The following is a 22,636-nucleotide window of genomic DNA, read 5'->3' on the forward strand; positions in this document are numbered from 1 at the left end:
CAGAAGCAGTGCGTGACCATAGAAAGAGCACATATCAAGTGGGCTCCCAACACTCAGAATCTTTGACCACAGTTCTCATGCCTGCATGTGCCTCTTATATGGGAATCTGGAGAGATTTCTCTCCAGCTACTGTGAGTGCTACCCCAGCAACAACGGTGACTAGCTTCCAGAAACCTCCAGAGTATGCTTACACTTGTGAATTAGCATTCCAAGGAGGGGCTTTATCTCTTTGCTTAACAAATCTGTGGCACTGAAGTATCTACTTTTTACCTCCTCAGGTGATAGAGTGCAACCTGCGGGCTTCACGCTCCTTCCCCTTTGTGTCCAAGACTATTGGCGTGGACTTCATTGATGTGGCCACAAAGGTGATGATTGGAGAAAAGATCGATGAGTCATCCCTGCCTACACTGGAACGGCCCATTATCCCTTCTGAATATGTTGGGATTAAGGTATGGCTTTAAAATACAATGAGATGAAGGAAGCAGCAGAGAAATTGCACTGGCTCCTGTTAATAGGGTCGACATTAGGAGTCCATCTCTTCACTACCTTTAAATGAATAGAGAACAATCCTGCCTGGGAAAGGAGATGGACTGGGTAATGCAATAGATCTTTTCAATCTTTTATTACAACAATGGCGGTGGGTGGGAATTTTACAGTATAAGAAGAATCAAAGAAAATGTTATCCATTGACACAATGGTCTTATAGACATTTGTGAGGTTTGAATGTCATGAGCCATCTTTCAAATTAACTTCAACTTGGGCTCTAAATGTGAATATCCAAAACTGTACAGCCCAAGTTTAAACCTCTTGCTAGCGCTGTCTGAGAAGTGTGCACAAATCTGAGTTTTCAGTGTCCCAAAATTGCATGCCCAAGGATTTAGGTTTGGAGTTTTGTGTGTTTTTTAAAAAAAAGGGTTCAGGGGGCATCTCCTTTTGAAAATATGACTAGTACATTATGGGTGAAACCCTGGCCTTATTGAAGTCAATGGCAAAACTCTCCTTGACTTAAATGGGGCCAACATTTCACCCTATCTAAGTCTACACCTGTACACTTACGTAAATGATAGGTACTCTAGACATTTTGAGCACACATCAAGAAATAAAGTTCTGTATTCAGGCCGATGTTTCAAGTAAAATGTGGAAGAGAAGTGCAGACAATCTGCTGGATGTATAAGTAGAAATGTGCCTAAATAGAATATTTTTCAAAGTTCAGAATTTTCAGAACTGTTAGCAAGACTTTACATTTATTGAGAGTATATCTTGTATATGGGAGTGAATACACTTACAGGGAATGAATGCGACTTCCCTCTACCAATCTAATGTCCAAAACAAACTGTGCTATCCTACTAGAATATAACGGAGGTTGATGGCTGACTTAGATAAGGCAAGTAGCCACCTAACTGCCATATCATGAAGAAGCTTCAAATTTTGTTTTATACCTGTGGTCAAGTTTTCTGAAATTAATGTTTTGGGGTTTTAATAGTTTATCCCATGGATCCTGCAGTCTTGTTAGCTAAACGGTCCAGAGTTACATCTCTTTCAGGAGCTCTCCCAGATTTGGTCCTGGAGATTTCACTGGGAAGCTCTTGCATTGCTGATGTGCTGTGTTTATTTGGTATTGTTAAATTTAAAGACTTGCTAATAGGTTGGAAACATTTTGAACTTTGAAAAATATTCTATAGAGACACAATCCTCATTATACACACCTGTATTTTCCGTACCCCTCTTCCACATTTTTATTTCTAGGAACATTTGCATGAAAATGGGATTTTGTTTCTTAAAAGCTCTGAAAAAAGCCTGTCAAAATGTCACCTTCTTTCTCAATAGATCTGCTCCCTGATGTAGTCAGAGTCATAGCTTCTTGATTTGGGTGACTGACATATATTTTTGCTGTGTTTCGCTGCGAAGCCAGCACAGCTATAAGAGCAACAAGAATTCAGCAGCCCAGGAAGCTGGCTGGCAGGGGAGTTGAGCTGTCCAGAGTTCTGCCTTCCAGGGAGCCAGCTGCTTGGGCTGCCCAACGCTCTGGACAGGTGGCTCTTTGGGCTGCCCAACATCTGGAACTGGCTGCTCAGGTTGGACACCCAGGCAGGCTGCTGTGAAGCCAGGGAACCTGGAAACCCAGGAGAGCCCCAACTTTGCAGCAGCCTGCTAGGTGCGCTGCTGAGGAGCCGGGGAGCTGTGAATGCTGAGCTCCCCGTTAGCTCACCAGCTGGGTGGTGAGGAGCCTGGAGCCAGGGAGCCTGGGGAGGCAGCTGAGGGAGCTGGCAGGAACCAAGGCAGCTTTCCATTGAAAGCTTAGTCTAAGTTGACACAATCCCATGGAAAACCTTTATTTGAATGAAATGGTATTTCCTGACAGAAGAATGCTCCTTTGCAAAAATATCTAATCAGTACCACTTAGTGTGTCTCAGAGAGCAGCGCATCTGTCTCTTTGTCTCGGGAATCAGACATCCAATGGCCTTTCTGTGTTAAATAGGCTCTTAAAAATCACAGTGTGTCACAATTTATTAGAAATCCTGCCTCAGGTTACTCACAGGGACATTTTGCTGGTCAAATCCATGATCATTTATCCCATTCCCTGACCGAGGCTCTAGGGATACCTGAAATCCATTTGCCTAGTATTCTTTTTGGTCATCAACCTAGACCAATGTTTCTCTTACACTTATGCACCTTGTACATAACCTGGACCTGTATATCTCTCACTTCTGTAATCTATACACCTGAATTCTAATTCATTTAATACCCAGTCTCCCTTATATTCTTTTCCTTCCTTTTGCCAGGCTCCAATGTTCTCCTGGCCCCGACTGAGAGATGCTGACCCTATTCTCCGATGTGAGATGGCTTCCACTGGGGAGGTACCGTTCACATTTTTTACTAAGCTTTCTTTAACAGATACTGTTAATGATCTCATAAGTGCAAGTATCTGGATGGAATCTGTATGCTGTATTGAAAAGAACCAAAGTCTTTACAAAAATGTAAAATTGGGATTTCTTTCCCTCCCCCAACACACAGATACCTGCCTTGTCTCTAAAAAAAAAAAAAACAACCAAAGGCATTCCCCTGAAGAATAAAATGTATTTGGCCACTGGATGTCCCTCTTCGCCTGTGCCTCAATTCCATCAGTCAGCGAGGGTTTCCATGAAAGATGAAATGTCTTTCTCAAAGAGAGCTGTCAGGTTCTGGAAAGTTCTTAGCGTGTCAGTACATTTTATGAATCGCCTAATTCCTGACAGACATGTATATACAGCCTTCAGAATCCCAATCGATGCACGTCAGAATGCCAACAGCAGACTCCAGGTCATGAGTATTTGGTCTCAGAATGTACAGGTTACTTACTAGCAACAAATATGTGTGGTGATATTTTTATGGTTGCCTGGAAACCAGCGAGATGTGTGCCAGGGAGCAAAATGAGAGAGAGAGAGCAAGTGTGAATAAAGTGTAGCAGTTGAAGTATTAACTCCAGGTACAACTGTTGGGGTTTGGCTGTCTTTTCCAACCTTGCTGTGGACACGCTATGACTTTCTGATGAGTTTCTGAAACCCATTCCAGGGAACACATGCTGGAATAGGCAATAACAGGAACAAAGCCCACTGTCAGAGTCATGTAAAGGAATCTTACTATAAATAAGAATCAGGCCTACATGTAGGGTTGAAATAACCTCATGTTTCCTGCTTCTCTCTGGTACTGTTTTAGCCTGCTCTTCATATTGCATGTGAAATCCGTACAGCTGCTGATTTGCTTTCATAGTAATTAATGGACAGAAAAAAACACACGTGTCCTTCCTACTTTCAGAAGGGAATTGACTCATTGTGATGGAGGGGGGGGGGAGAAGAGAAAAGAACAGAAATGTAGAAATGTAGCCAAGGAGTGAGAATAACTTTTCTTGAGCTTTAGATGGAGGTAGAGAATATTTTAGTCATAAAGGAGGGATTATTAATTTTTACAAATTGGAAAGATCCATATTCATAAATGCCATGAAACATGATTGTTATGAAGATCTTTCTTACATATGAAGTAAGGATGATAACTCTCTACTGGTAAAATGCTCAGTTATGCTACAAAGACATTTTAACACACACATGATGTGCGCTGGGCTTGAATCCACCAAATGTGCCAGTGAAGGCACAGGCTGTGTTTTGCTTAAAGTAGCAGTTCCCAACCATTAGCAAAAGTGCCATTGGTATTGGCACTTTTGGTTTTGGAGCCTGGTGCCAGGACTGACTAGAGTGCGGGTAAGAGGGGGCTCCAAGCTCAGCCCCCCCCACAAATGTCTCTAAGGTCTGTGTGAATAAAGTACCAATATTTCCATAAATAAATACATTTGATGAATACAAGGCTGAAGTATAAGTGAAATATAAGCAAAAAGGACACTGTCAGCCTGTGGGGTGAGGCCCCAGCGAACAAAATGTACCAGGGCTCCAAATTTCTCTCGACGGGCCTGACTGGTGCTCTACTCTGCCTTCTCCATACATCCATGATGAATCTGTAGGTGACCAGCCACACACTGATATTGCAAGTCTGACAGATGGAGTCATCCAAGCATCAGCGTAGTTTAGAACCTGCACAATTGAGTTGGAGCAAGCAGCTGCGATCCAGGTGTTGGTGTGATAAACTGATTCATGTGGCCAAAAGTTTGAGAACCCTGGCTTAAAGGATGAGTTTTAGCTTCAGCTGTAGGCTGTTACAGTAATAACACCTGGCTATTACCCAGACTGACCTGAGCACCACTCCCAGTCTAATAGTGGGTAAAATGTGGAGAAAATCAAGATTTTTGAATGAAAAAGCAGTAAGCTAATTGTCATGAATTTTTTCCCTTGTTTTTTTTCAATATTTGCTGGTAAACTGTAATTTGTCCTTGACATTTCCCCAAGGTTTCTGTTTACTACAAGTATGGGTGTGTCTCGATATACTGAGCAATACAGTGTGATGTGTTTCACTGGGAAGGACAATGAGAGAGTTGGTCAAAAAGTGAGACAAAGTTTTCATCCCTGTTTTTTTTTTTCCTCTGAACTCAACATTTCAATGAAGGTCTCTTTCACGATTCCCTCTTTTTCAACCACCTGTAGAAATGATTAAAAAGAAAGAGAGAAAATGTTTGTGAGAAGTCTTAGAAATATCAATAGACCCTTTTTTTTTTGGTCAAGATTCAAAATTGTGATGAAAATTCTCAACGAAATTGCATATTTTGACGATGTTTGACCAGCCCTAGAAAATAGTGCCTGTTAGCAATCTAAAATACTGCATGCAGTACAAAGAGCTGTACAATAGTCACTGTGTTACCAAACAGTGGCATCTGAGAAACCACAGCCTTCCTCTTGGAAAAGGAAGTAACCACGTGATAGCTATTATCAAATGCTGACTTTTTGAAGGCCATCATTGAGCCAACCTCCAGGAGTTTCAGTAGCATTTATTTCTCAAGGTGTCTGTTTATTGTTTGTGGGTTTTTTGGTACAACCTAAAATTACCATCTACAATCAATGGACTCTTTGAGGTTTCACTGGAACATCATGTTACTCGATGATACTAACTTCCTTTGTAAAGCAGTTCGAGCTCTATTGATGAAAAGCACTATATAAGAGCGAGATATTTATTTACTTATTTATTTATGGTCTCTGAACTCTTTCCATAAATAAATGCTTAGAGCCACGCGACAAGCAACCATGCATTCGTCTTTGAGAGTTGGTCCCTATGTGTCGTCCACATGTGGGCACACATGTGTGCCATATGCCTGACTCTGGAAATTGTAACAAGTAGAGTCCATTGGCCCGCACATGTGCAGTAGATCTCCTCATGCTCCCGGCCCAAGGGCATAAGAGACAGTGCAGGCCAATGCTTCTCCAGATGCTTTTTAACACTGTGTGGCCTGAGTTTCTCTCTTGATAGAACCTGTAAATAGATTTGTAAATAGTTTTATTCTTCACAGCTTTTATATTAGTATAGTTAGAGCTTTATAGTGTAGTTACTGTTTTTCCCTCTACTGGGGACTCCCTCCTGGTAGTCTGGGACTTTGCCCACATTCCTGGGGTTCAAGAATTACGTCTTCTGCCCTTGCTTATTCTCCATGAGCCATGATCACCAACACTGCCTCTACTGTTTGGGTGAGATACATATCTGTGCAAAATGCCATATTTGTAGTCATTTCCACCAAGAACACTCCAAGCTTGTGAACTTTGTCCCAGGAAGCATCTTATCGAGAATGCTGTCAGGCCCCATTCTGATCTGGGCCAGGGAGACCCACTGTACATCGGCCCCAACACATGAGCAGTGCCCATCTAAGCTCTTGCTTAGGAGTGGAGTCAGCAGCTCCTAAGCCCAGAAGGACTCTTCCTCCAGGACTTCTGGTGAGAGTAGGGTGCACTCTCATTGTCACAAGGACAGGTCCCTGTTCAGGACTGTCCACAAGAGATGTAATCCCTCCCCAAGCCCATCAAGGTTGGGTGAGCCTTCGCTCACAGGTCCTAAAGGATGGTACCACTGAAAGCCCCTGGAGGGTAAAGGGTGGAGGGTAAAGTGTGCAAGAAGAAAGATCCACTGGTTCCAATGGTGATTCCAGCTCCAAAACACAAGGACTATCATCCTCTGGTTCCATCTAGGAACATGGTTCTGGACTCATCATTGATACTGGTCAGGGATCAAACCTATAGTTCAATAGGACCTCGGTTTTGTACTGTCAACACTCACCACACCACCATCTAATCCCTTGATGACACGCTCTGTGTCCCGCCTGTCCATGAATGTTGCATTTTTAGTTGCTATCCCTTCAGCCGGGAGGGTGAGCGAGTTGGGAGTCCTCATGGCAGACCCTCCGTATACGGTTTTTCACAGGAAAAAGGTATCCCTTTGCCTCTATCCATCCTAAGTTCCTCCCCAAGGTTTCTTCTGAATTCCACATAAACCAAAGTATCCACTTACCTGTCCTTTCCCCGAAACTCCATGCTTCTGCCAAAGAGACAAGACTTCATTCCCTCGACGTCAGAGGGATGTCCTTGGTGTTCTATCTGCGAAGGTCCAAACCTATCAGAAAATTACCAAGACTTTTTCTTGCCATAGCAGAAAGATCACGAGCTCAAGCCATATCCTCTCAGAGAATCTCTCAGTGCGTTCCTGGGTGCATCTTGGAGTGCTACAGGTTAGCAGGCATGCCTCTTCCTGACGGAGTCAGGGCACGCTCCATGAGGGCGCAAGCTGCCTCTCCAGCATCCCTGCAGGACGTTCCAATACTAGACTTATGCAGAGCGGCCACACATTTGCAAGACATTCACGCTAATTCAGGCGTTTCCTGTGGATGCAGCAGTGGGAACTGCAGTACTGCATTCATCTATGCTGCCAGCTTCCTCACACCCCCCTCCAGTCTGAGCACTGCTTGTCAGTCACCCACATCTGGAATACACATAGGGACCAGCTCTCAAAGAAGAAATGGAGGTTGCTTACCTGGAAAAGGAGGTTCTTCGAGATGCGTGGTCTCTATCTGTAGTCCACCACCTGCCCTTTTCCACTCTGCTACGGATCCTGTTGAATCCATGGTAAGAAGAGGAACTGGACAGGCATCAAGCCACTCTGCCTCTTATTTCCTTGGTTGGGAGCATGAGCAGACCTACTGTGAATGTGTGGGCCAGTGGACACTGCTGACTGCTTTTTAAAATTTCTGGACTCCAGCACGTATGGATACCCATGTGTGGGATACAGATAGGTACCACATATCTCAAAGAACTTCTGTTTCCTGCTGCAAACTTTACATTCAGGCACCAGCACACAGTTGCATGTCTAATATTTGCTGTTATTTAAGCATTAAGTCATATTAAACATTGTGTTACAAGCTCACATGCTGTGAACCAGACGCTGTGTTTTGGTGTCCAAATAACTCAGAGCAGAATCCATTTATGTTGCTCCATGGTGTGCTGCTTGAGAGTAAAAGATTGCTTAGTCCTTCATTATTGCTTAATTAAAAATGTAAGATTCATCTGTGCTGATCTGCTTTTACTCTGTTGGTGCAAAAGAAGTCAAGCCGGGTGCTACAGAAAGAGGGGAAACGCGCACGCCTTAAACAAAATGTTCCATAATGTTTTTTTAGTTGTTGTTTGTTTCTCACTCCTCTGCCTTGTTCTTCCCTCCCAGGTTGCTTGCTTCGGGGAGAGCATCCATTCTGCCTTCCTGAAGGCAATGCTCTCCACGGGATTTAAGTTTCCACAGAAGGGAATTCTGGTTGGAATCCAGGTGAGCATCAAGAGTTTGCAAATCAGAGCAAAAAAGGGAAGACGGTATAGAGATGGCGTAACTGGCACTTCACTTTCCATTCACTTATTTATGTTGGCTTTAAATGGAAGGTCTCTGCATGAGGGTCCTTGTGCAGCCACAAGAGACAGTGGTGTGTGAGTATTTAGCGGGAATGAGTAGTAAACCTGTGTACTCTCTTGCTAGAGGAGGATTTTTACTGGATTCCACATAGTGGGTGATCTCTCCCTCACCTGTGCTCACGTAGCGACCATTGGCTTTGATGGGGGCTGTAGAGGAGTATATCTGTGGGCAGAGTTGAGACCATGGACCCCTGCACTGGGAGACCCGGGCAGAGACGGGTCTGAGTTGCCTCACTGTGGTGGATGAAGCCCAGATCATATCTAACCAAAGATCCACCCCAACAAGAAATCAAAATCTGCCCCCTGTTCCCACAAAGTGCTTGTGACTCTCATGCATTTCTCTCTGGTCCTGGGGCCTGAGCTTTCTGTCAGATCATAGCCACACTGCTGCAGAAGCCCATTAGGTAGGCATCCCGCAAGCCCATAAAGTGGAACTCTGCTAACCTGCACACTTAATAATCTGTACAGAAAATGGCCATCTCTGTCCCTCTGTCTCCACCAAAATTGCATGGCCAGACAGAGCTGTAGTAGAGTCTCCTAGGATGAAAGATTTTTGCAAAGTATATTACAGTTCAGTATATGTGAGGGGCAGGGATCTCCTCAGGCTGAGTTCTGCTGTCTTGGCTGCCTAATAGGAGTGAAAGGGTGGCACCAATTAGCTGGTAGGGTCAGAGATCAGTATGCATGGCTACTTCCTCTTCTGCCTGCTGGGGTCTGCAGCCGGCACTCTGCCTCATGATGCTGCTGCTATCAGCCAGCTGGAAGCATGCAGCACCGGGCACTTACAGCAGGAAGCTGTGAAACAGGAGTGGGACCAAGACAAAGCAGTGCTGTGATGCACCCAGTCCCGCTCCTTTGTGCTCCCTGTTACCTTGATGTTGAAATATTCCCAATTAATACGACACGGTTAAAAGATAAAGGTGCAATAAAACCCAACTTAGTTTTCAGGTTCAAGCCTCTAGGTTGGTTTCAGAAGACATATTTAGTAGAGGACCACTAGGCGACACTTGGAATGATACAGCCAAACTTCATGCAAAAGCAAAATGGTTAGTTAAGCAAACAGACATGCAGTTACTGCTTACACAAATGCTACTATTATACTCACAGACAAAGATGAAGTGATGTATCAATCAGTCCACTGACAACAGAGTAAAGTAAGCTTTCATGGCTTATGCCCAAATAAATGTGTTAGTCTCTAACGTGCCACAAGGATTCCTCATTGTTTTTGCTGATACAGACTAACAGGGCTACCCCTCTGAAACCTGACTCCCTTTATATGCCATTATAATGCTAATTAACATTAAACAGCCCTATACCACAATTAGATGTCCGTCACCTTCTTATTGGGTCTTGATGTTACACATTATTTAAATTAACATCTGCACCATTGTCCTTCCCATACTGTCAGTATAGATAGCATTTTAATAAAACATTCACAGTTCTCAAAAACACTCATTAAAACCTTACTCAGACCAACTATAACCAAAACATAAAGGTAACATAACCCTGGGTTATGTCCTTGCTAACTCTTACTTTCCCATGACACTCTGTTTCCAATTTATCACTTTCCCACACTCCTCTATATGTAGGCTAACTTAAGCCCCAGACCTAACTTCTACTTATTTCTTAACCCAAACCATCCTATATACTATATCCCCAGAACCCATGGTAGACCACAGCGCTTTCTGCCTGCAGGGCCACCTCGTGGAATCTCAGATCAACCTTTTCTGGGTCTAATGGCTCTTTTCCAGTTTGGGCCCTGAATCTGCGGATGCAGCCCTTACTGTCAGCATTCCCTCCAAATCACTGTAAGTGGCAGCACGTTTAAATGGTGTCATTGGGGAAGTCCTTCATTGCAAGGGCTTTTGCAGAGGGAGCTAAGGAGATATTTGGCCTGGCCCATTTACAATTCTGGATCTGTAATGAGAATATGCATCTCAGGATAAAAAAAGCCAGGGAAAAACAACAACCCACGTACAGTTTCTCGACACTGCAGTAATTACCATCTGCAGGAGATACTGAAGTCAGATATGCTCATAAATCTTCTCAAGGTCTTGTATGTCCCCCCGATGATCAATCACATCATCCGAGACTGGAAAATTCTAGGGTCCCATAAAAACAATTGATGGCCCTGTGCCATACCACTGCTGTGCTTGTAATGAGCTTGCATCCTACATGGTTGCACAAAGTCAATAAAAAAATAATTAAAACAACACTGGTTCTCCAGCCAGTAGATGATTATTACAGACACTATCCTCATAAGAGTGAATTGGGCCCCAAGGTTCAATGGTAGAAGTGAGTCCTTGGGGAGTTTGAAAGGGTTGTAGGGGAAAGTCTCTTCTTCCGCCAGCGGAGGGTGCCTAGGAGATGACTGATTACAAAGCAACATGTAAATCAACTGCACTAGTGAGAACACAGCATCGAGCCCAACCTCCTTCTTAGACTCATCAGAATGATAAATGGATTTAAACCACTGCTGCTAATTACTACAAACGTGCATCAAAGCGCTTTCTTGCCATCCAGAGATCGTTTAATGTCAGACCCTGGGCTCTTCCCATGGAGAGCATGCCCTGCAGTTGGTATCTTCACAGCTAATCATTGTAGGGCTAACATTTTGAAATACCAGCTCAAGAAAGCACTGATGTGTAAAATTTGAGCCTGTGTGCCTGATGCCAGTGCTGCAGGGGAAACAGAGAGTGAGCAGTGATTTGAGTTATGTAAAGGATTAGTGTGACATCTGCACCAGCACCTGTTAACGGGAGCCAAATGGTGCTTGGGACCAAGGTCTTTCACAAAAAGAAAAACCCAAACAAACTTTAAAGAGTGCACAAAGGGCTGTCCTTTTCTATGAGTGTTGTACAGTTGGAAAAGAAAACAACAAATCAGGGGAATACACCCTTCTCCCAGTGCTTCGGCACAGTGTGTTTCTTAGATAACTAAACTCCAGAGTGATGTGTGTTTGAAACAATGAGAGGTATAAATGAAGTATAGTGGCGTGAGCAGACACCATTATAAACAGGCAGGAAAAAAGGAGCCCCCGTCTCTGTAAATAATGAGCCATGAGAGGGTGGAGGTGGTTTATAACAGTAGGAAATGCCATTCTTATTTCATTCACATACATTAGAACAGATAACTCCAGCTGACACGGTGGCAATACATGCTCATGTAGCAAATACAGATTCAGAAACAAACTGAATAGTATTGCCAGCAGGAGAGTGGGGTGGGGGGAGGTATTTTTTCATGCTTTGTGTGTATAAAAGATCTTCTACACTTTCCACAGTATGTATCCGATGAAGTGAGCTGTAGCTCACGAAAGCTTATGCTCAAATAAATTGGTTAGTCTCTAAGGTGCCACAAGTACTCCTTTTCTTATAGCCACCAAGGACTTCACTGTGATAGATGCCATGATCATTCAGAACGTCATAGCAGGGTAGAGTTCCCAGAGCACAGGCTCCTGGCTCTTGAACTACAGGATGGTCTCTCTTAGCTGTTGTGATGCACTCAGCTGAACGGCTGAATCCATCCAGGAGAGGGCGCTGATGTACTGGGATGATCACCGGTTCATTACACTATTACACAGGTGGTACATTTGATCTGCAGGGGATGTTAGGCCAGCTGAGTTGAACATAAACGTTCCCTTTCGGACATTTCAGTGGTCAGTGATTAACTGCTTCATTTGCTTTCCCGGCTGGACTTTTAGGTCCTGCTGAGCCATCAGAGTTATAAAAGGTAGAAAAAAGGAGCCAAAATGGTGGCAAAGTTAGCTTCCCTGAATGGGACTAGGGGGCCCTTGCTTAGCATATTGTGTTTCTTCACTCTAATATGGCTTTGTCTCATTTGTATTAACTATCCAGAGATGAGGAGAGTACATGCCTCATAGGATGGAGAAACAAAACCAGAAGTAAAAGGGATATCTTTAATTTTCCTCAACATTGTATCCTTCTGGCATCTATTGTTCCCACTAAAGGCTCAAATGCTCAGCTAAGTTATTGATCAAACATTGTAAATGGAACCAAAGATTTGTAGTTAATGACACACAGCATCTTTGAGACATTCCAACTGCTTCGTCCTAGTATCTCTTTCTAGTCCTGGCAGCCCTTTTAGAGAGGCCACTAGACAATGTGCTTTCCTAAGCGCTGCTAATGGAGTAGCCACCTTAAAAATAGCAAAGAGGCATTACTTCTCCTTTTCCTTGCAACAAAATTCTGGTTGGATTATCAGCCAAGTCAGGTCACAGATCATAATCGTGCGTTCCACAGAACTTTACAGGTCAGATCTTCGGCAGGTCGAAATCAGTGGCACTCCACTGAAGTTAAATGGAGCTATTCCTGTTTACAACAACTGAGGGTCTCTGTTAGGGGGCTTATTCTTTCACCCGCTTACTTCCCTGGTCCTTCTCGCATGAACAGAGAGCAACAATACCCGAAGTCCAAAGGCGCAAACAATTCGATGTTTATTGGGGTGAACTTCCAGCAAGCACGATTCCAGTTTCCTTCCTTAGTGTTCCCCTTCCCAGCTCTGACACCACAGAGCCTTGCACCTGTGTCCCTGTTCCCATTCCCCCCCTTAGCAAAACATGATTCCAGTTCCCCCAGCCCCATTCCCTGTTCCCATTTCACCCCCTCATTTCCTGATTGACTGCAGACTATATAGTAAAACTTGAGTTCTGCTTAGCTATACCTTATCCAATCATTTTCCTGAAATTTAACTAACCAATCCTAACACACTGGAACATGATTATTTAACCAATTATATCCCACCACCTTAATTAGTTTACACCCAGCAAAATTAATTATACAGCAAACAGAAACAATCACAGAACCAGACAGAGATTACACAGACAAACAATAGGGAAATTGGGACTACAGTGATAGAACAACAAAGAAATGGGGATTTCACATCCCAGCTATTGATAAGTGAGTTCTTGCCAGACAGGATGCTATCAAACTAAGTTTCCTTTTACATCTTCTAGGCACTTCCCTTTCTCTGGAGGGGATAGGCATTATCAGGACAGGACTGTATTCCTAACAGCCCAATAGCACCTTATTTCAATGTGATTAGTTTGGAATGTGAGGATGTGACCGGTCGCTTCCCAGCTTATGGCTGCCTCTGCTGCTTAGGCAAAGGCCTTAGCCTAAGCACAGGGCCTCAGACCGTCACAGTAAGAGAAGGCCCTTACACTGGCAGACAGTGATTTTGATTCTTTCTTTTATACCTCTATAACTAGCTAAGTGATAAGAATACACCTACATTCTTAGAGCATAGGCCTTTACAGACAGGCCTGAATATCTGTGTCCTAACAGTCTGCTGTATTTTTTAATAATGGAGAATCTTGTGAAGCTGTGGAATGTGGGGGTGGCTAGAACCCTATATTTGCCATTAAATATTTTATACAAGAATAGTTGAAAAGCTCTTTTCATTTTCCTTCCTGATTGGGCTATTCAGTGATGCCTATAGGATGGACTGCATCTGTCTTACATCTGTGCTGATAGCCATGAAATGCTGAGAACATTAAAGGAGTGTTTTATTTTTAAATCCCATCTCTCTGAGCCTGTAGTTTCAGCGTAACCCTGTATCACAGCGACCATCCTAGATTATTAGGAGCAAAACCTGCTGTCTGCCCCTCACTAGACTTAAGTGCAAAGCTCACGATCAAAGCATCAGAATCAAGATTATGTAGTTGCCTACTGAGCCAGATGTTGGTGTAAATTGATGTAACTCCATTGAAGTCCCTGATTTACACCAGTCGAAGATCTGTCCCTTTACCACTAGCCAGATGTCCCAGCAGTGCAAGAAGGATATTACAGGCTATAAAACTTTTCCTTTAAAGAAAAGAAATAAGCGTCACCCTCCTGCAATAAATACCTTCCAGTAACTAAATCTGCTTGTTCTTTAGTTACTCATGGTTTCTTACACAGGTACTTTCAGTCAGCTTCTAAATCTGGGGCTGCTCAGATGCAAGCTGACAGATGTAATTTCTTTTTGTGGAGAGGCTGTTTTGTGTGTCACAAGTGTTCAGTACAGGTTTGATAGAAGTTTATAAGATTGTTGTGAAAGCCAACACCTCTGACCAGAAGGCAGAGCAATTCTCTGGCTGGGAAGCTGCCAATCATGTCATGTTGTATATTTGTATTCTCCAGTTAGTGTATAGAACAGAAATGACTTTATTATGAGGTTCTTGCCAGAGTCTGTAGAGCTCAAAAGACTTGTTGACTCACTTTCTTTCTTCCTCTGCCCTTCATGACCTCTGCGAGGGTTAGAGCATCAGCAGTTCCAGTGAGGAAAGTGTTTTGCATAATCTTGCTTCTTTACTGGTCAGAGCCACGTTACAGCTGAGATTCAGAATGACTTTACAGTGAAAAGGTCACACATTGCTTTTGATCTCTGCACTCCTTAAACCCCCAAAGTACAGAAGCAGCATATGTCCTTACTAGAATGTTATTTGCATTGTGCCCTAAAATGCCTGATGAACGTAAAGTCAAACGCAAATGTATAAAAGATGCTACGTCTTTGTTTCTTCGGTATGGTTGCTGGGTTTGCAAGTGCATTATGAGAGAGTCTTTCAAAGGTGCCAAGGGGATCTGGACACCCAACTTCCTTAGTTTCTAATGGAAATTGGGTGCCTAAATCTTAGGCAAGTTGGTGGTGTATGTATGTGAAGTGTGCACACAAACAGTGACTTCCCTGGATATTGTCGTATAATTGCAAACATGGCACCCAAAAGCAGCCCAAAGCCCGTGTTTCCCATTTGAAGCTACTTCTTGATAGTTTTTCTGGGTTTGAGACCAGGCACTGCTGTAGCTGTCCCTGAAATCAAGTGTTATAGAGCAGCCTTAAAAAGAATGGTAGCTAAAACCATAGGAGGAGACTTGTAAAGTAGGCTATAAAAGTCCGGGTGTCCTGACATTTATTTTGCAGGGCCATGTAATAATGGCAGTAAAACACTCTGGGGGATGTATTGTGTTAGCATGTCGAGGTATCTTGGCTGATAGTGGGATTTGGGCTTCAGTCTCATACCAGGCAATTAATTTGTAATGTTACAATATTGCACATGTCCTCAAGTGTCTTCATAAAGGAGAATGACACAGAAAGCCATCTAGTGAGGAGGAAAAAAATGGACACACCCCCATCCACACATGCAGCCACAGATTGGCCAAGCAAAGAAATATATCTCCCTCTTAACATATTCTGAAAAAGCCCCATGGTGTCCAGTGAAGGGGAAAGTGCCCTGTTGCTAGACCATAGCTTTGATGCTCTCTTTTGCATTTCCTTTTCAGCATTCCTTCCGTCCCAAATTCCTTGGTGTAGCAGAGCAGCTGCATGAAGAAGGTTTCAAGGTACATTGCTTTGGGTTTTAAAGCTAGGTTTTGATGTGAAATCTGGTCAAGGGGCAGCAGAATGACTTCTTGAGATCCTCTGAGTTGAGACGAGGACAAAGGAAAACAAGAGAGGCATACCACCTACGTTTTCAAAGTGCAGTAAGGACTTTTAGCGGAATTGTTCCTGTCAGAGTCAATGAGCGTTACACAACTAAAACTCTGAACAATTATTAAATTGAACAAACAGGATTAATTTGCTAGAGCCAGAGGTTTTTGCTTTCAAGGCTGGAAGAACGGCAGCTCTATTTTCAGCCTGCAGCAGTGATGTGATACAGCAGTGATGATACAGGTCCTCCAGAGGCTTGCAGAGTTCTCCAAGAAAAAGAAGCAAGCCAGGAAGTCCTATTTTTAAACACAAAAGGGGAAGGAAAAATCCTTTTATGGTGAAAAATCTGTATGGGGCCTTTAATATATTACAAAGCAGCATCTAAGGGTGTACAAACTTGTATTGTCTTTCAATTCACTTTTAATGAGGCAACTATGTGTCCAATGTAGAACCTGTTTTCTGGGTTATCTTGGATCCATCATCACTAGAGAATATTGACATCATGACTGTAAAGCATTAGACCATATTTAATAGAAAGCCCTTAAGGAGAACTGGCAGGCAGCTGCAGGGTATTGATGTAAATATTAGATGTATTGATCTGTTTTCTATATGGCACCATTCACAGTAGTGATTTAGGAACCTAAGTCCCGTTGAAAGTCAGTGGGACTTAGACACCTAAGGTGTTTTTTGGCAATATTACCTGCTGTTTACTGTCACTCATCTGTCAGAAGATCATTGATAACACAAACAATGGGAAAGTTATGCTTCTGCAGGTGGGTGTCTCTGTATATAAAGACACACAAAATGGGGCCTAATCCAATGCCCACTGAAATCAATGGGAGTCTTTCTATTGATTTCATTTGATCAGACCCAGACAGTGCAATGCATGGTGACATTACAAGCATTTGTGTTATGAAGTAGGCAATAATATATTTTCCCTCTCAATACAGCTTTATGCCACAGAAGCAACTTCCAACTGGCTCAATGCCAACAGTGTACCTACAACTCCTGTGGCCTGGCCATCCCAGGAAAGCCACACTACCAACCTCCCCCCAATCAGGAGGTAAGAGCTTAGCCCAGTTTGTGGAGAAGATGGGAGTCTTCAGCAAAAAGTGAAGTCATGGGGGTGGGGAGAGAAGAGAATTCTAGCCTCACTGAGGTCAGTGGGAGAACTCACACTGACTTCTTTAGGGCCAGGATTTCACTCCAGGGCTTTATGGGTCACTGTTCTGCTGCGGAAAGGCGTATTCAGCTCTGCCTGTAATTGTGATGAGAAAGAAATTTACCCCTGTTTAATCAAGAAGCGTGTAATTAATAGCACCCATTTCTTATAGCATTGGAGCAATTTTACTCCAAGTCTTTCCTAGGCTCCTGGCACGTCATTGAGGTTCATACCTCACCAAAGCACCAGTATATGACTACACTCTAGCATATGCAGCAGTGTATGTCGTAGCTTTAAATTAGGACAGTTGGGATCTGAACCTTTAAAGGTGCTGAGCACCTCCTGCAGCCATGAAGGGGCACTGCAGGTGCTCAACAGTTCCCAGCATCAGGCCCTTAATGGAGTTGCACCTAGTTACATGAAGGCTGAATTTAGCCCTATGTCGAGGTCACACAGGCAAATCCAGCAAGTGAACCCCGAGCTCCTGAGTCCCCGTGCAATGCCTTATCCACTAGCCTGTCCTTCCTCATTACATTTTAAAATTACATTTTAAAGTGAATTAAAAACGCCAGTGCTCTTCAGTTGAACACACATACGTTCACTGAGGATTTTCAGTAAGCAAAGTATCCCTTAGTGTCTTCGGTATTGTCTTTTCAGCTTGATAAAAGATGGGAACATAGACCTGGTGATTAACCTCCCCAACAGCAACACCAAGTTCGTCCATGATAATTATGTGATCCGCAGGACAGCTGTTGACAGCGGGATTGCTCTCCTCACTAACTTCCAGGTATCTCCTTCGCCGTTCTTTCTTCTCTTAGTCACGGTAGTGTCAAAAGTGCTGGGGCCATTTTGAGCTTCGGATCCAATATTTCCGGACCCCTGTTAATGTTCAACAAATGATGATGTATCTGAAATTGCAGCAAAGTGGTTGCCTGAATACATTTTCTTTACTGTGTGCTGCAGGACAAGATTTTTAAAAATGCATAGGCTAGATCCTATGTCACTGCCTAGGGCCACTGATGTCTCAATTCCATCTTTAGAGCAAATTCTCCAGTACAGGTTCATTATAACATCAGTAAATCATGCTTAGTAGCAGCTTTCTATCATAGCTGTCGAAGCTCAGAACAAGAAGTTGCCCCCTCTTTAAAAATCTTGAAGCAAATCTGTACTATTGCAATATGTCAGTCCAAATGAATTTGATACTTACTGGGGCAGCTTATCATAGAATATCAGGGTTGGAAGGGACCTCAGGAGGTCATCTAGTCAAAGCAGGACCAATCCCCAATTTTTGCCCCAGATCCCTAAATGGCCCCCTCAGGGGTTGAACTCACAACTCTGGGTTTTGCAGGCCAATGCTCAAACCACTGAGCTATCTCTCCCCCCAGTTGGCTTCCTAACTGATAACAAAGCTTCATCTGTTAGCTATCTGGGGTTCCTGGCGAACTACATTTCAGATATTGATAAAGGTAGGGACACTTGTCTTCTGTCTGAAATCTATGAATTCCAACATATCTCTGATAGGAGACAGCTGGACTCTGCTTCCCAGCAGAACATAGACCATCTCTGCAATTATCTATAACAATCATTAAGAGCCCATCCTACTCCCATTGGAGTCAGTGACCAAATTCCTGTTGACTTCAGTAGGAGCAAGGTCAGACCCAAAATTCATGGGCTGGAGCTAGCCAACCTGCCAACAGCTTGTGTTCAGTTCTTTTATAGTGGAGTTTTAATCCCTAAAGGGAGGAAATAACCCTATTTTCTCTATAAAGACTGGGATCAAGCAGAAAAGAATATCTTGCATTTATATCACGCCTTCCTCCTAAAGGATCCAAAAGCCTTTACAGGCTTGTCTGTTGCTCAGGATGGGCCCTGGGATGACCTGGCATGGAGCAGTTTGCAGGATCAGGGTGTAGAACTGGTGTGCTTGCCTTATTAATCAGCCCCCCTGGAAAAGGCTGCAAAATGATCAGTCTCCTCTGCTTTATATTTCCAGGTGACAAAGCTTTTTGCTGAAGCCATCAAGTACTCTGGGAAAGTGGACGCTAAGAGTCTTTTCCACTACAGAAAATTAAATACCAGCAATCCACCATAGAAGAGGCACCACCAGCGTGAAATCCAAGTCTTCTCACACCAGGATAAAGGAGGAATCCCAATCCTGGCTGCTGAGACCATCTGTCCAGCCCATATTTGGTTATTTACATTTATTTCCTAGGATCTGACATTTTTATCTTTGTAACTTACCAAGGAGACACAGTAACTCTTACCTAGCAATTCCCAGTCAGCCTTCCCCCTCAAGATGTTTGTTGGAAAACATTATCCATACCTTCCCTGTTTGCAGCTAATATTCACTAGCTGGTAGATTGGTAGAGCCAGACCCTACTATGCTGGAGGAGACAGAAGAAAAAGTATATGGTCCTACACAGCAGTGGTTAACTCTGTCTTTTTATAATAATTCCTTGAAGGTTTCTTCCTGTGTTCTCCTTAGACAGCCCCTGCCACAGTCAGGTGCAAGTGCTAGAGTCTGTTCCGCACCCCACCCCATTGAACTGTCAGGTAGTTTTTGTCTATTTCCTGTTGTTGACTATCAAAATCTTTGCGACTTTCTCCTTTATAATAATCAAACCTGATGCTATCGCAGTTGCCTGCCATAGTACAGACCAGCGGGATATGTTGAGCGTGACAGGAACTCTTTAAAGTTAAAACACCAGAATTCACTGTTATTCTCTGACAACAAGTGATGGGTATACAGCTACTTTTTGTTTGGTTGGTTTAATCCTGGCAGAGTGTCAGCTTTTCCAGGCTGCAGATTTGAAGGGGATTTGTGCTGGAATCACTTCTGAATTCTGTTCAGTCCTTAGTTCTTGAATTCGGTTTATTATATGAATCCCAGACTGCTACCAGTGCATCACAGGATTCTTTCTCAGTCTAATATATTGCTTCAAAGAAGGATACTCCCAAAATGCCACCCTGCTCTCAAACATTTTGGATTATGATTGTGAACATTAAACTGGAATACTTTCAAAATGAGATCTGAGTGTTGCAATTCTTAGCTCATTCTGATGAAATTACTCTGTCTTTGCCTCTCACCCAGTGTTTCCTTTCTGGATGCCATCCCATCCCAATGGTTATATTTGTTTTGTATTGCAGTAGCACTGAGGCATGGCCCAAGATCCCACCGTGCTAATGCAATATTTGTCGTCTCTGTTGCAGCAGTGTTTACAGGCTCCAGTCAAGGATCAATGGCCATCGTGCTAGGCACAGTCCACACATACAGAATAAAAAGATTGGCTCTGCCTCATAGAGTTTATAATCTAAGTACTTTTCGTCCCTCTCTCTGTTGCTTATTTTTGTAACAAACTGTGCTCTCTCTTAACATATACATGTAGTGCCCAGCCTTAGGAGGATTCAAAGAGGCATAGGACGCTTAAATGGACAACAAAAACCTCCAGAGTTGTTATAGTTAATACCAACAAATTATTAATGCTCACGCTTCAGGGTTTAAGCCAATCTCTAACTATTAGGGTTTAGGATTAGACCTTGGGGACAGATCATGCCACATTGACCCACTATGGGGTTCTGTGCACTTGGTGTTGGCCACTGTCAGAGACAGGACACTGAACTGGATGGACGAAGGTCTGATCCCATCCGGCGACTGCTATGTTCCTATCATTGGCGTTTCTTTCAGATATTAACTTTTATGGTGAACAAAATCCTTCCAGCTTCTTATCGTGTGAAGTTTTTGCACTTTTCAGAATGGTGATGTCTGTCTTTTTGTCTTTCTTTCTTTTCTTTTTTAAATTCAGCTCAAAATGAGCCCATTCAGTGGTGAAATGAGATGAATTATAGGAGTTAACTGAGCAGCGCCTTCCAAATATACCCTATGCATTTTCAGTGGCAAAAATCCAGCCAGCAACTGGTTCTGTCTCATTCCCTCCCTCTGGCAATTAACAATGTAATGGCTGGAAATTTCCATGTGCAGTCTTTCTTTCCTTCTCTATTTTGCTTCTGTCACCGTGCACCCGAAACCCCCCAGCATATCACACCCAACTCATTCTTAAATACCACACGTGGGCCAGGTTCTTCCACTCTCACTTACCGTCATCCTTGACTAGCCCCATTTGAAATGAATGGAGTATTTTGGAGTGAGCCATGATTCAACTTGGGTAAAGACTTTTTAAATTAGGACTCAGCTTTTTGCAGGAAGGTTTGATGGCCTCAGCCCCAGTGGGAAGCTGTCATTCTTGATTGAAATAATTTACCAAATGTTTGAAATGGAAAGTTCTGTACATCACAGAGAAGGCCGCAGTGGGAAAGAGCAGTAAGAGAGAACCCAGAGCCCATCCACCTGTTAATGTTAAAAACACGGAAAGGAAAGATGATCCCAGAAAAGGACGGGGACCCCATCGATTACTGGAGACATGTCAGATGCAAACGAGGAGTCTGATGATGTAACGAAGGCTCTGTTTAATGAGCGTCTAGATAATGGAAATGTTAAAGAAGTAACCGGGCATTCAGATCTCATCCCTTAGGAAGCAGAGAGAGAAATAGCTTAACATTCTTCTTCAACAGGGCTCGCCGCCCCCAGCAAGCTTTACAGCCATCACATTCATTTGTCTCACCAGCTGCAGGTACTTGAACTGCAGCTTCTGCAGGGTCCGTAGCCGCTTGCACAACGCAAGTGGAAATTAGCAGAGGAACACACCAGGGCTGAATGCACGCTAAGCGCTCTGTAATTACACACCAGCCTTACCATTTTGCTGCTGCTGCTAAACACCCCACAGGCACAGGTGCCACCAATCCACACACAATCAGGCCCATTTAATTACATGCCATTCCAAAGGCCTTAGACAGCAAAGCACTCCTGCCTCTCACCACTACCTTTTCTCTCCTCCTTTGTTTTCGCTGGGGACAAAACCCAGTATGTTCTCTTTCTGTCACGCTGCATGATACAGGGTGAACGGGTGGCTTCTGTCACGACCAGAAAAGATGCAGGTATTGAGCTGCAGAATCCTCCCACTCCCTCCTCTCCCACGTCCTGTGATCTCAGAAAAAAATACATGATTGTATTTATTTTCCAGCTTCCTCTTTTCTTTTGTGTAATGAAGGGTGCAAACACGGTGGGAAAAAGACTTGAAGTATCTACAGCTGTTGGGATCAATGCAGACGTGGAAAAACACAACCCTACTACAATTAGTGTCCTTTGTACCACGCTCTTTTTCTGCCATGAACTATTGTTGATGTGTCAATGGCTTTTTCTCATTTACCTTGGGAACGTTGAGGCTGGCAAAATGTGACACTCTTCAGAGTTGCAACTGCCCGTTTGCTACTCTATGAACTGTCAGATCACTTTATTCTTTTCCATTGATTACACAACAGATTTGGGGAGGGGAGGGAATAAACAACCCAGATGCACAAGAAAAGAGATGACATGAAAAGGAGCTTTTGATCAGCACAAGAAGCAGAGTTGAGAGTCGAGGAAACGGGGGAGAACCTCGTCGGCAGTAATAGAGAACATTTTCTCTAGTATTCAAGCTGCTAAGCCATCGTGGAGCAGTAAGGATCCATAATAGAGAGGCAGCACTCGAAAGTTTTAGGATGTGCTTGACACAGTGCTCTTTGAAGCAGAAGGTTATTGACAGAACAATCTTAAGCAAACAGCAATGAGGGAGAGCTGGGATGTAGCAGACACTGA

General features: G+C 43.4%; 1 protein-coding gene across 2 annotated transcripts in view; it reads left to right on the top strand.

The window, feature by feature from the left end:
• The window catches only part of CPS1 (carbamoyl-phosphate synthase 1), a 153,376-nt gene extending 133,466 nt beyond the window's left edge, over positions 1-19,910 (top strand). For both annotated transcript variants that reach the window (XM_074968096.1, XM_074968097.1), the window contains exons 32-38: positions 279-449; positions 2,784-2,858; positions 8,119-8,217; positions 15,635-15,694; positions 16,733-16,845; positions 17,602-17,731; positions 18,938-19,910. In XM_074968096.1, the coding sequence (XP_074824197.1) occupies positions 279-449; positions 2,784-2,858; positions 8,119-8,217; positions 15,635-15,694; positions 16,733-16,845; positions 17,602-17,731; positions 18,938-19,036 (747 nt within the window). In that variant the 3' untranslated portion in view covers positions 19,037-19,910. The remainder of the gene's footprint in view (positions 1-278; positions 450-2,783; positions 2,859-8,118; positions 8,218-15,634; positions 15,695-16,732; positions 16,846-17,601; positions 17,732-18,937) is intronic.
• Positions 19,911-22,636: the final 2,726 nt, after the last annotated feature.

Source organism: Natator depressus, chromosome 11 (genome assembly GCF_965152275.1).
Source record: "Natator depressus isolate rNatDep1 chromosome 11, rNatDep2.hap1, whole genome shotgun sequence".
NCBI classification, from domain to species: Eukaryota; Metazoa; Chordata; order Testudines; family Cheloniidae; genus Natator; species Natator depressus.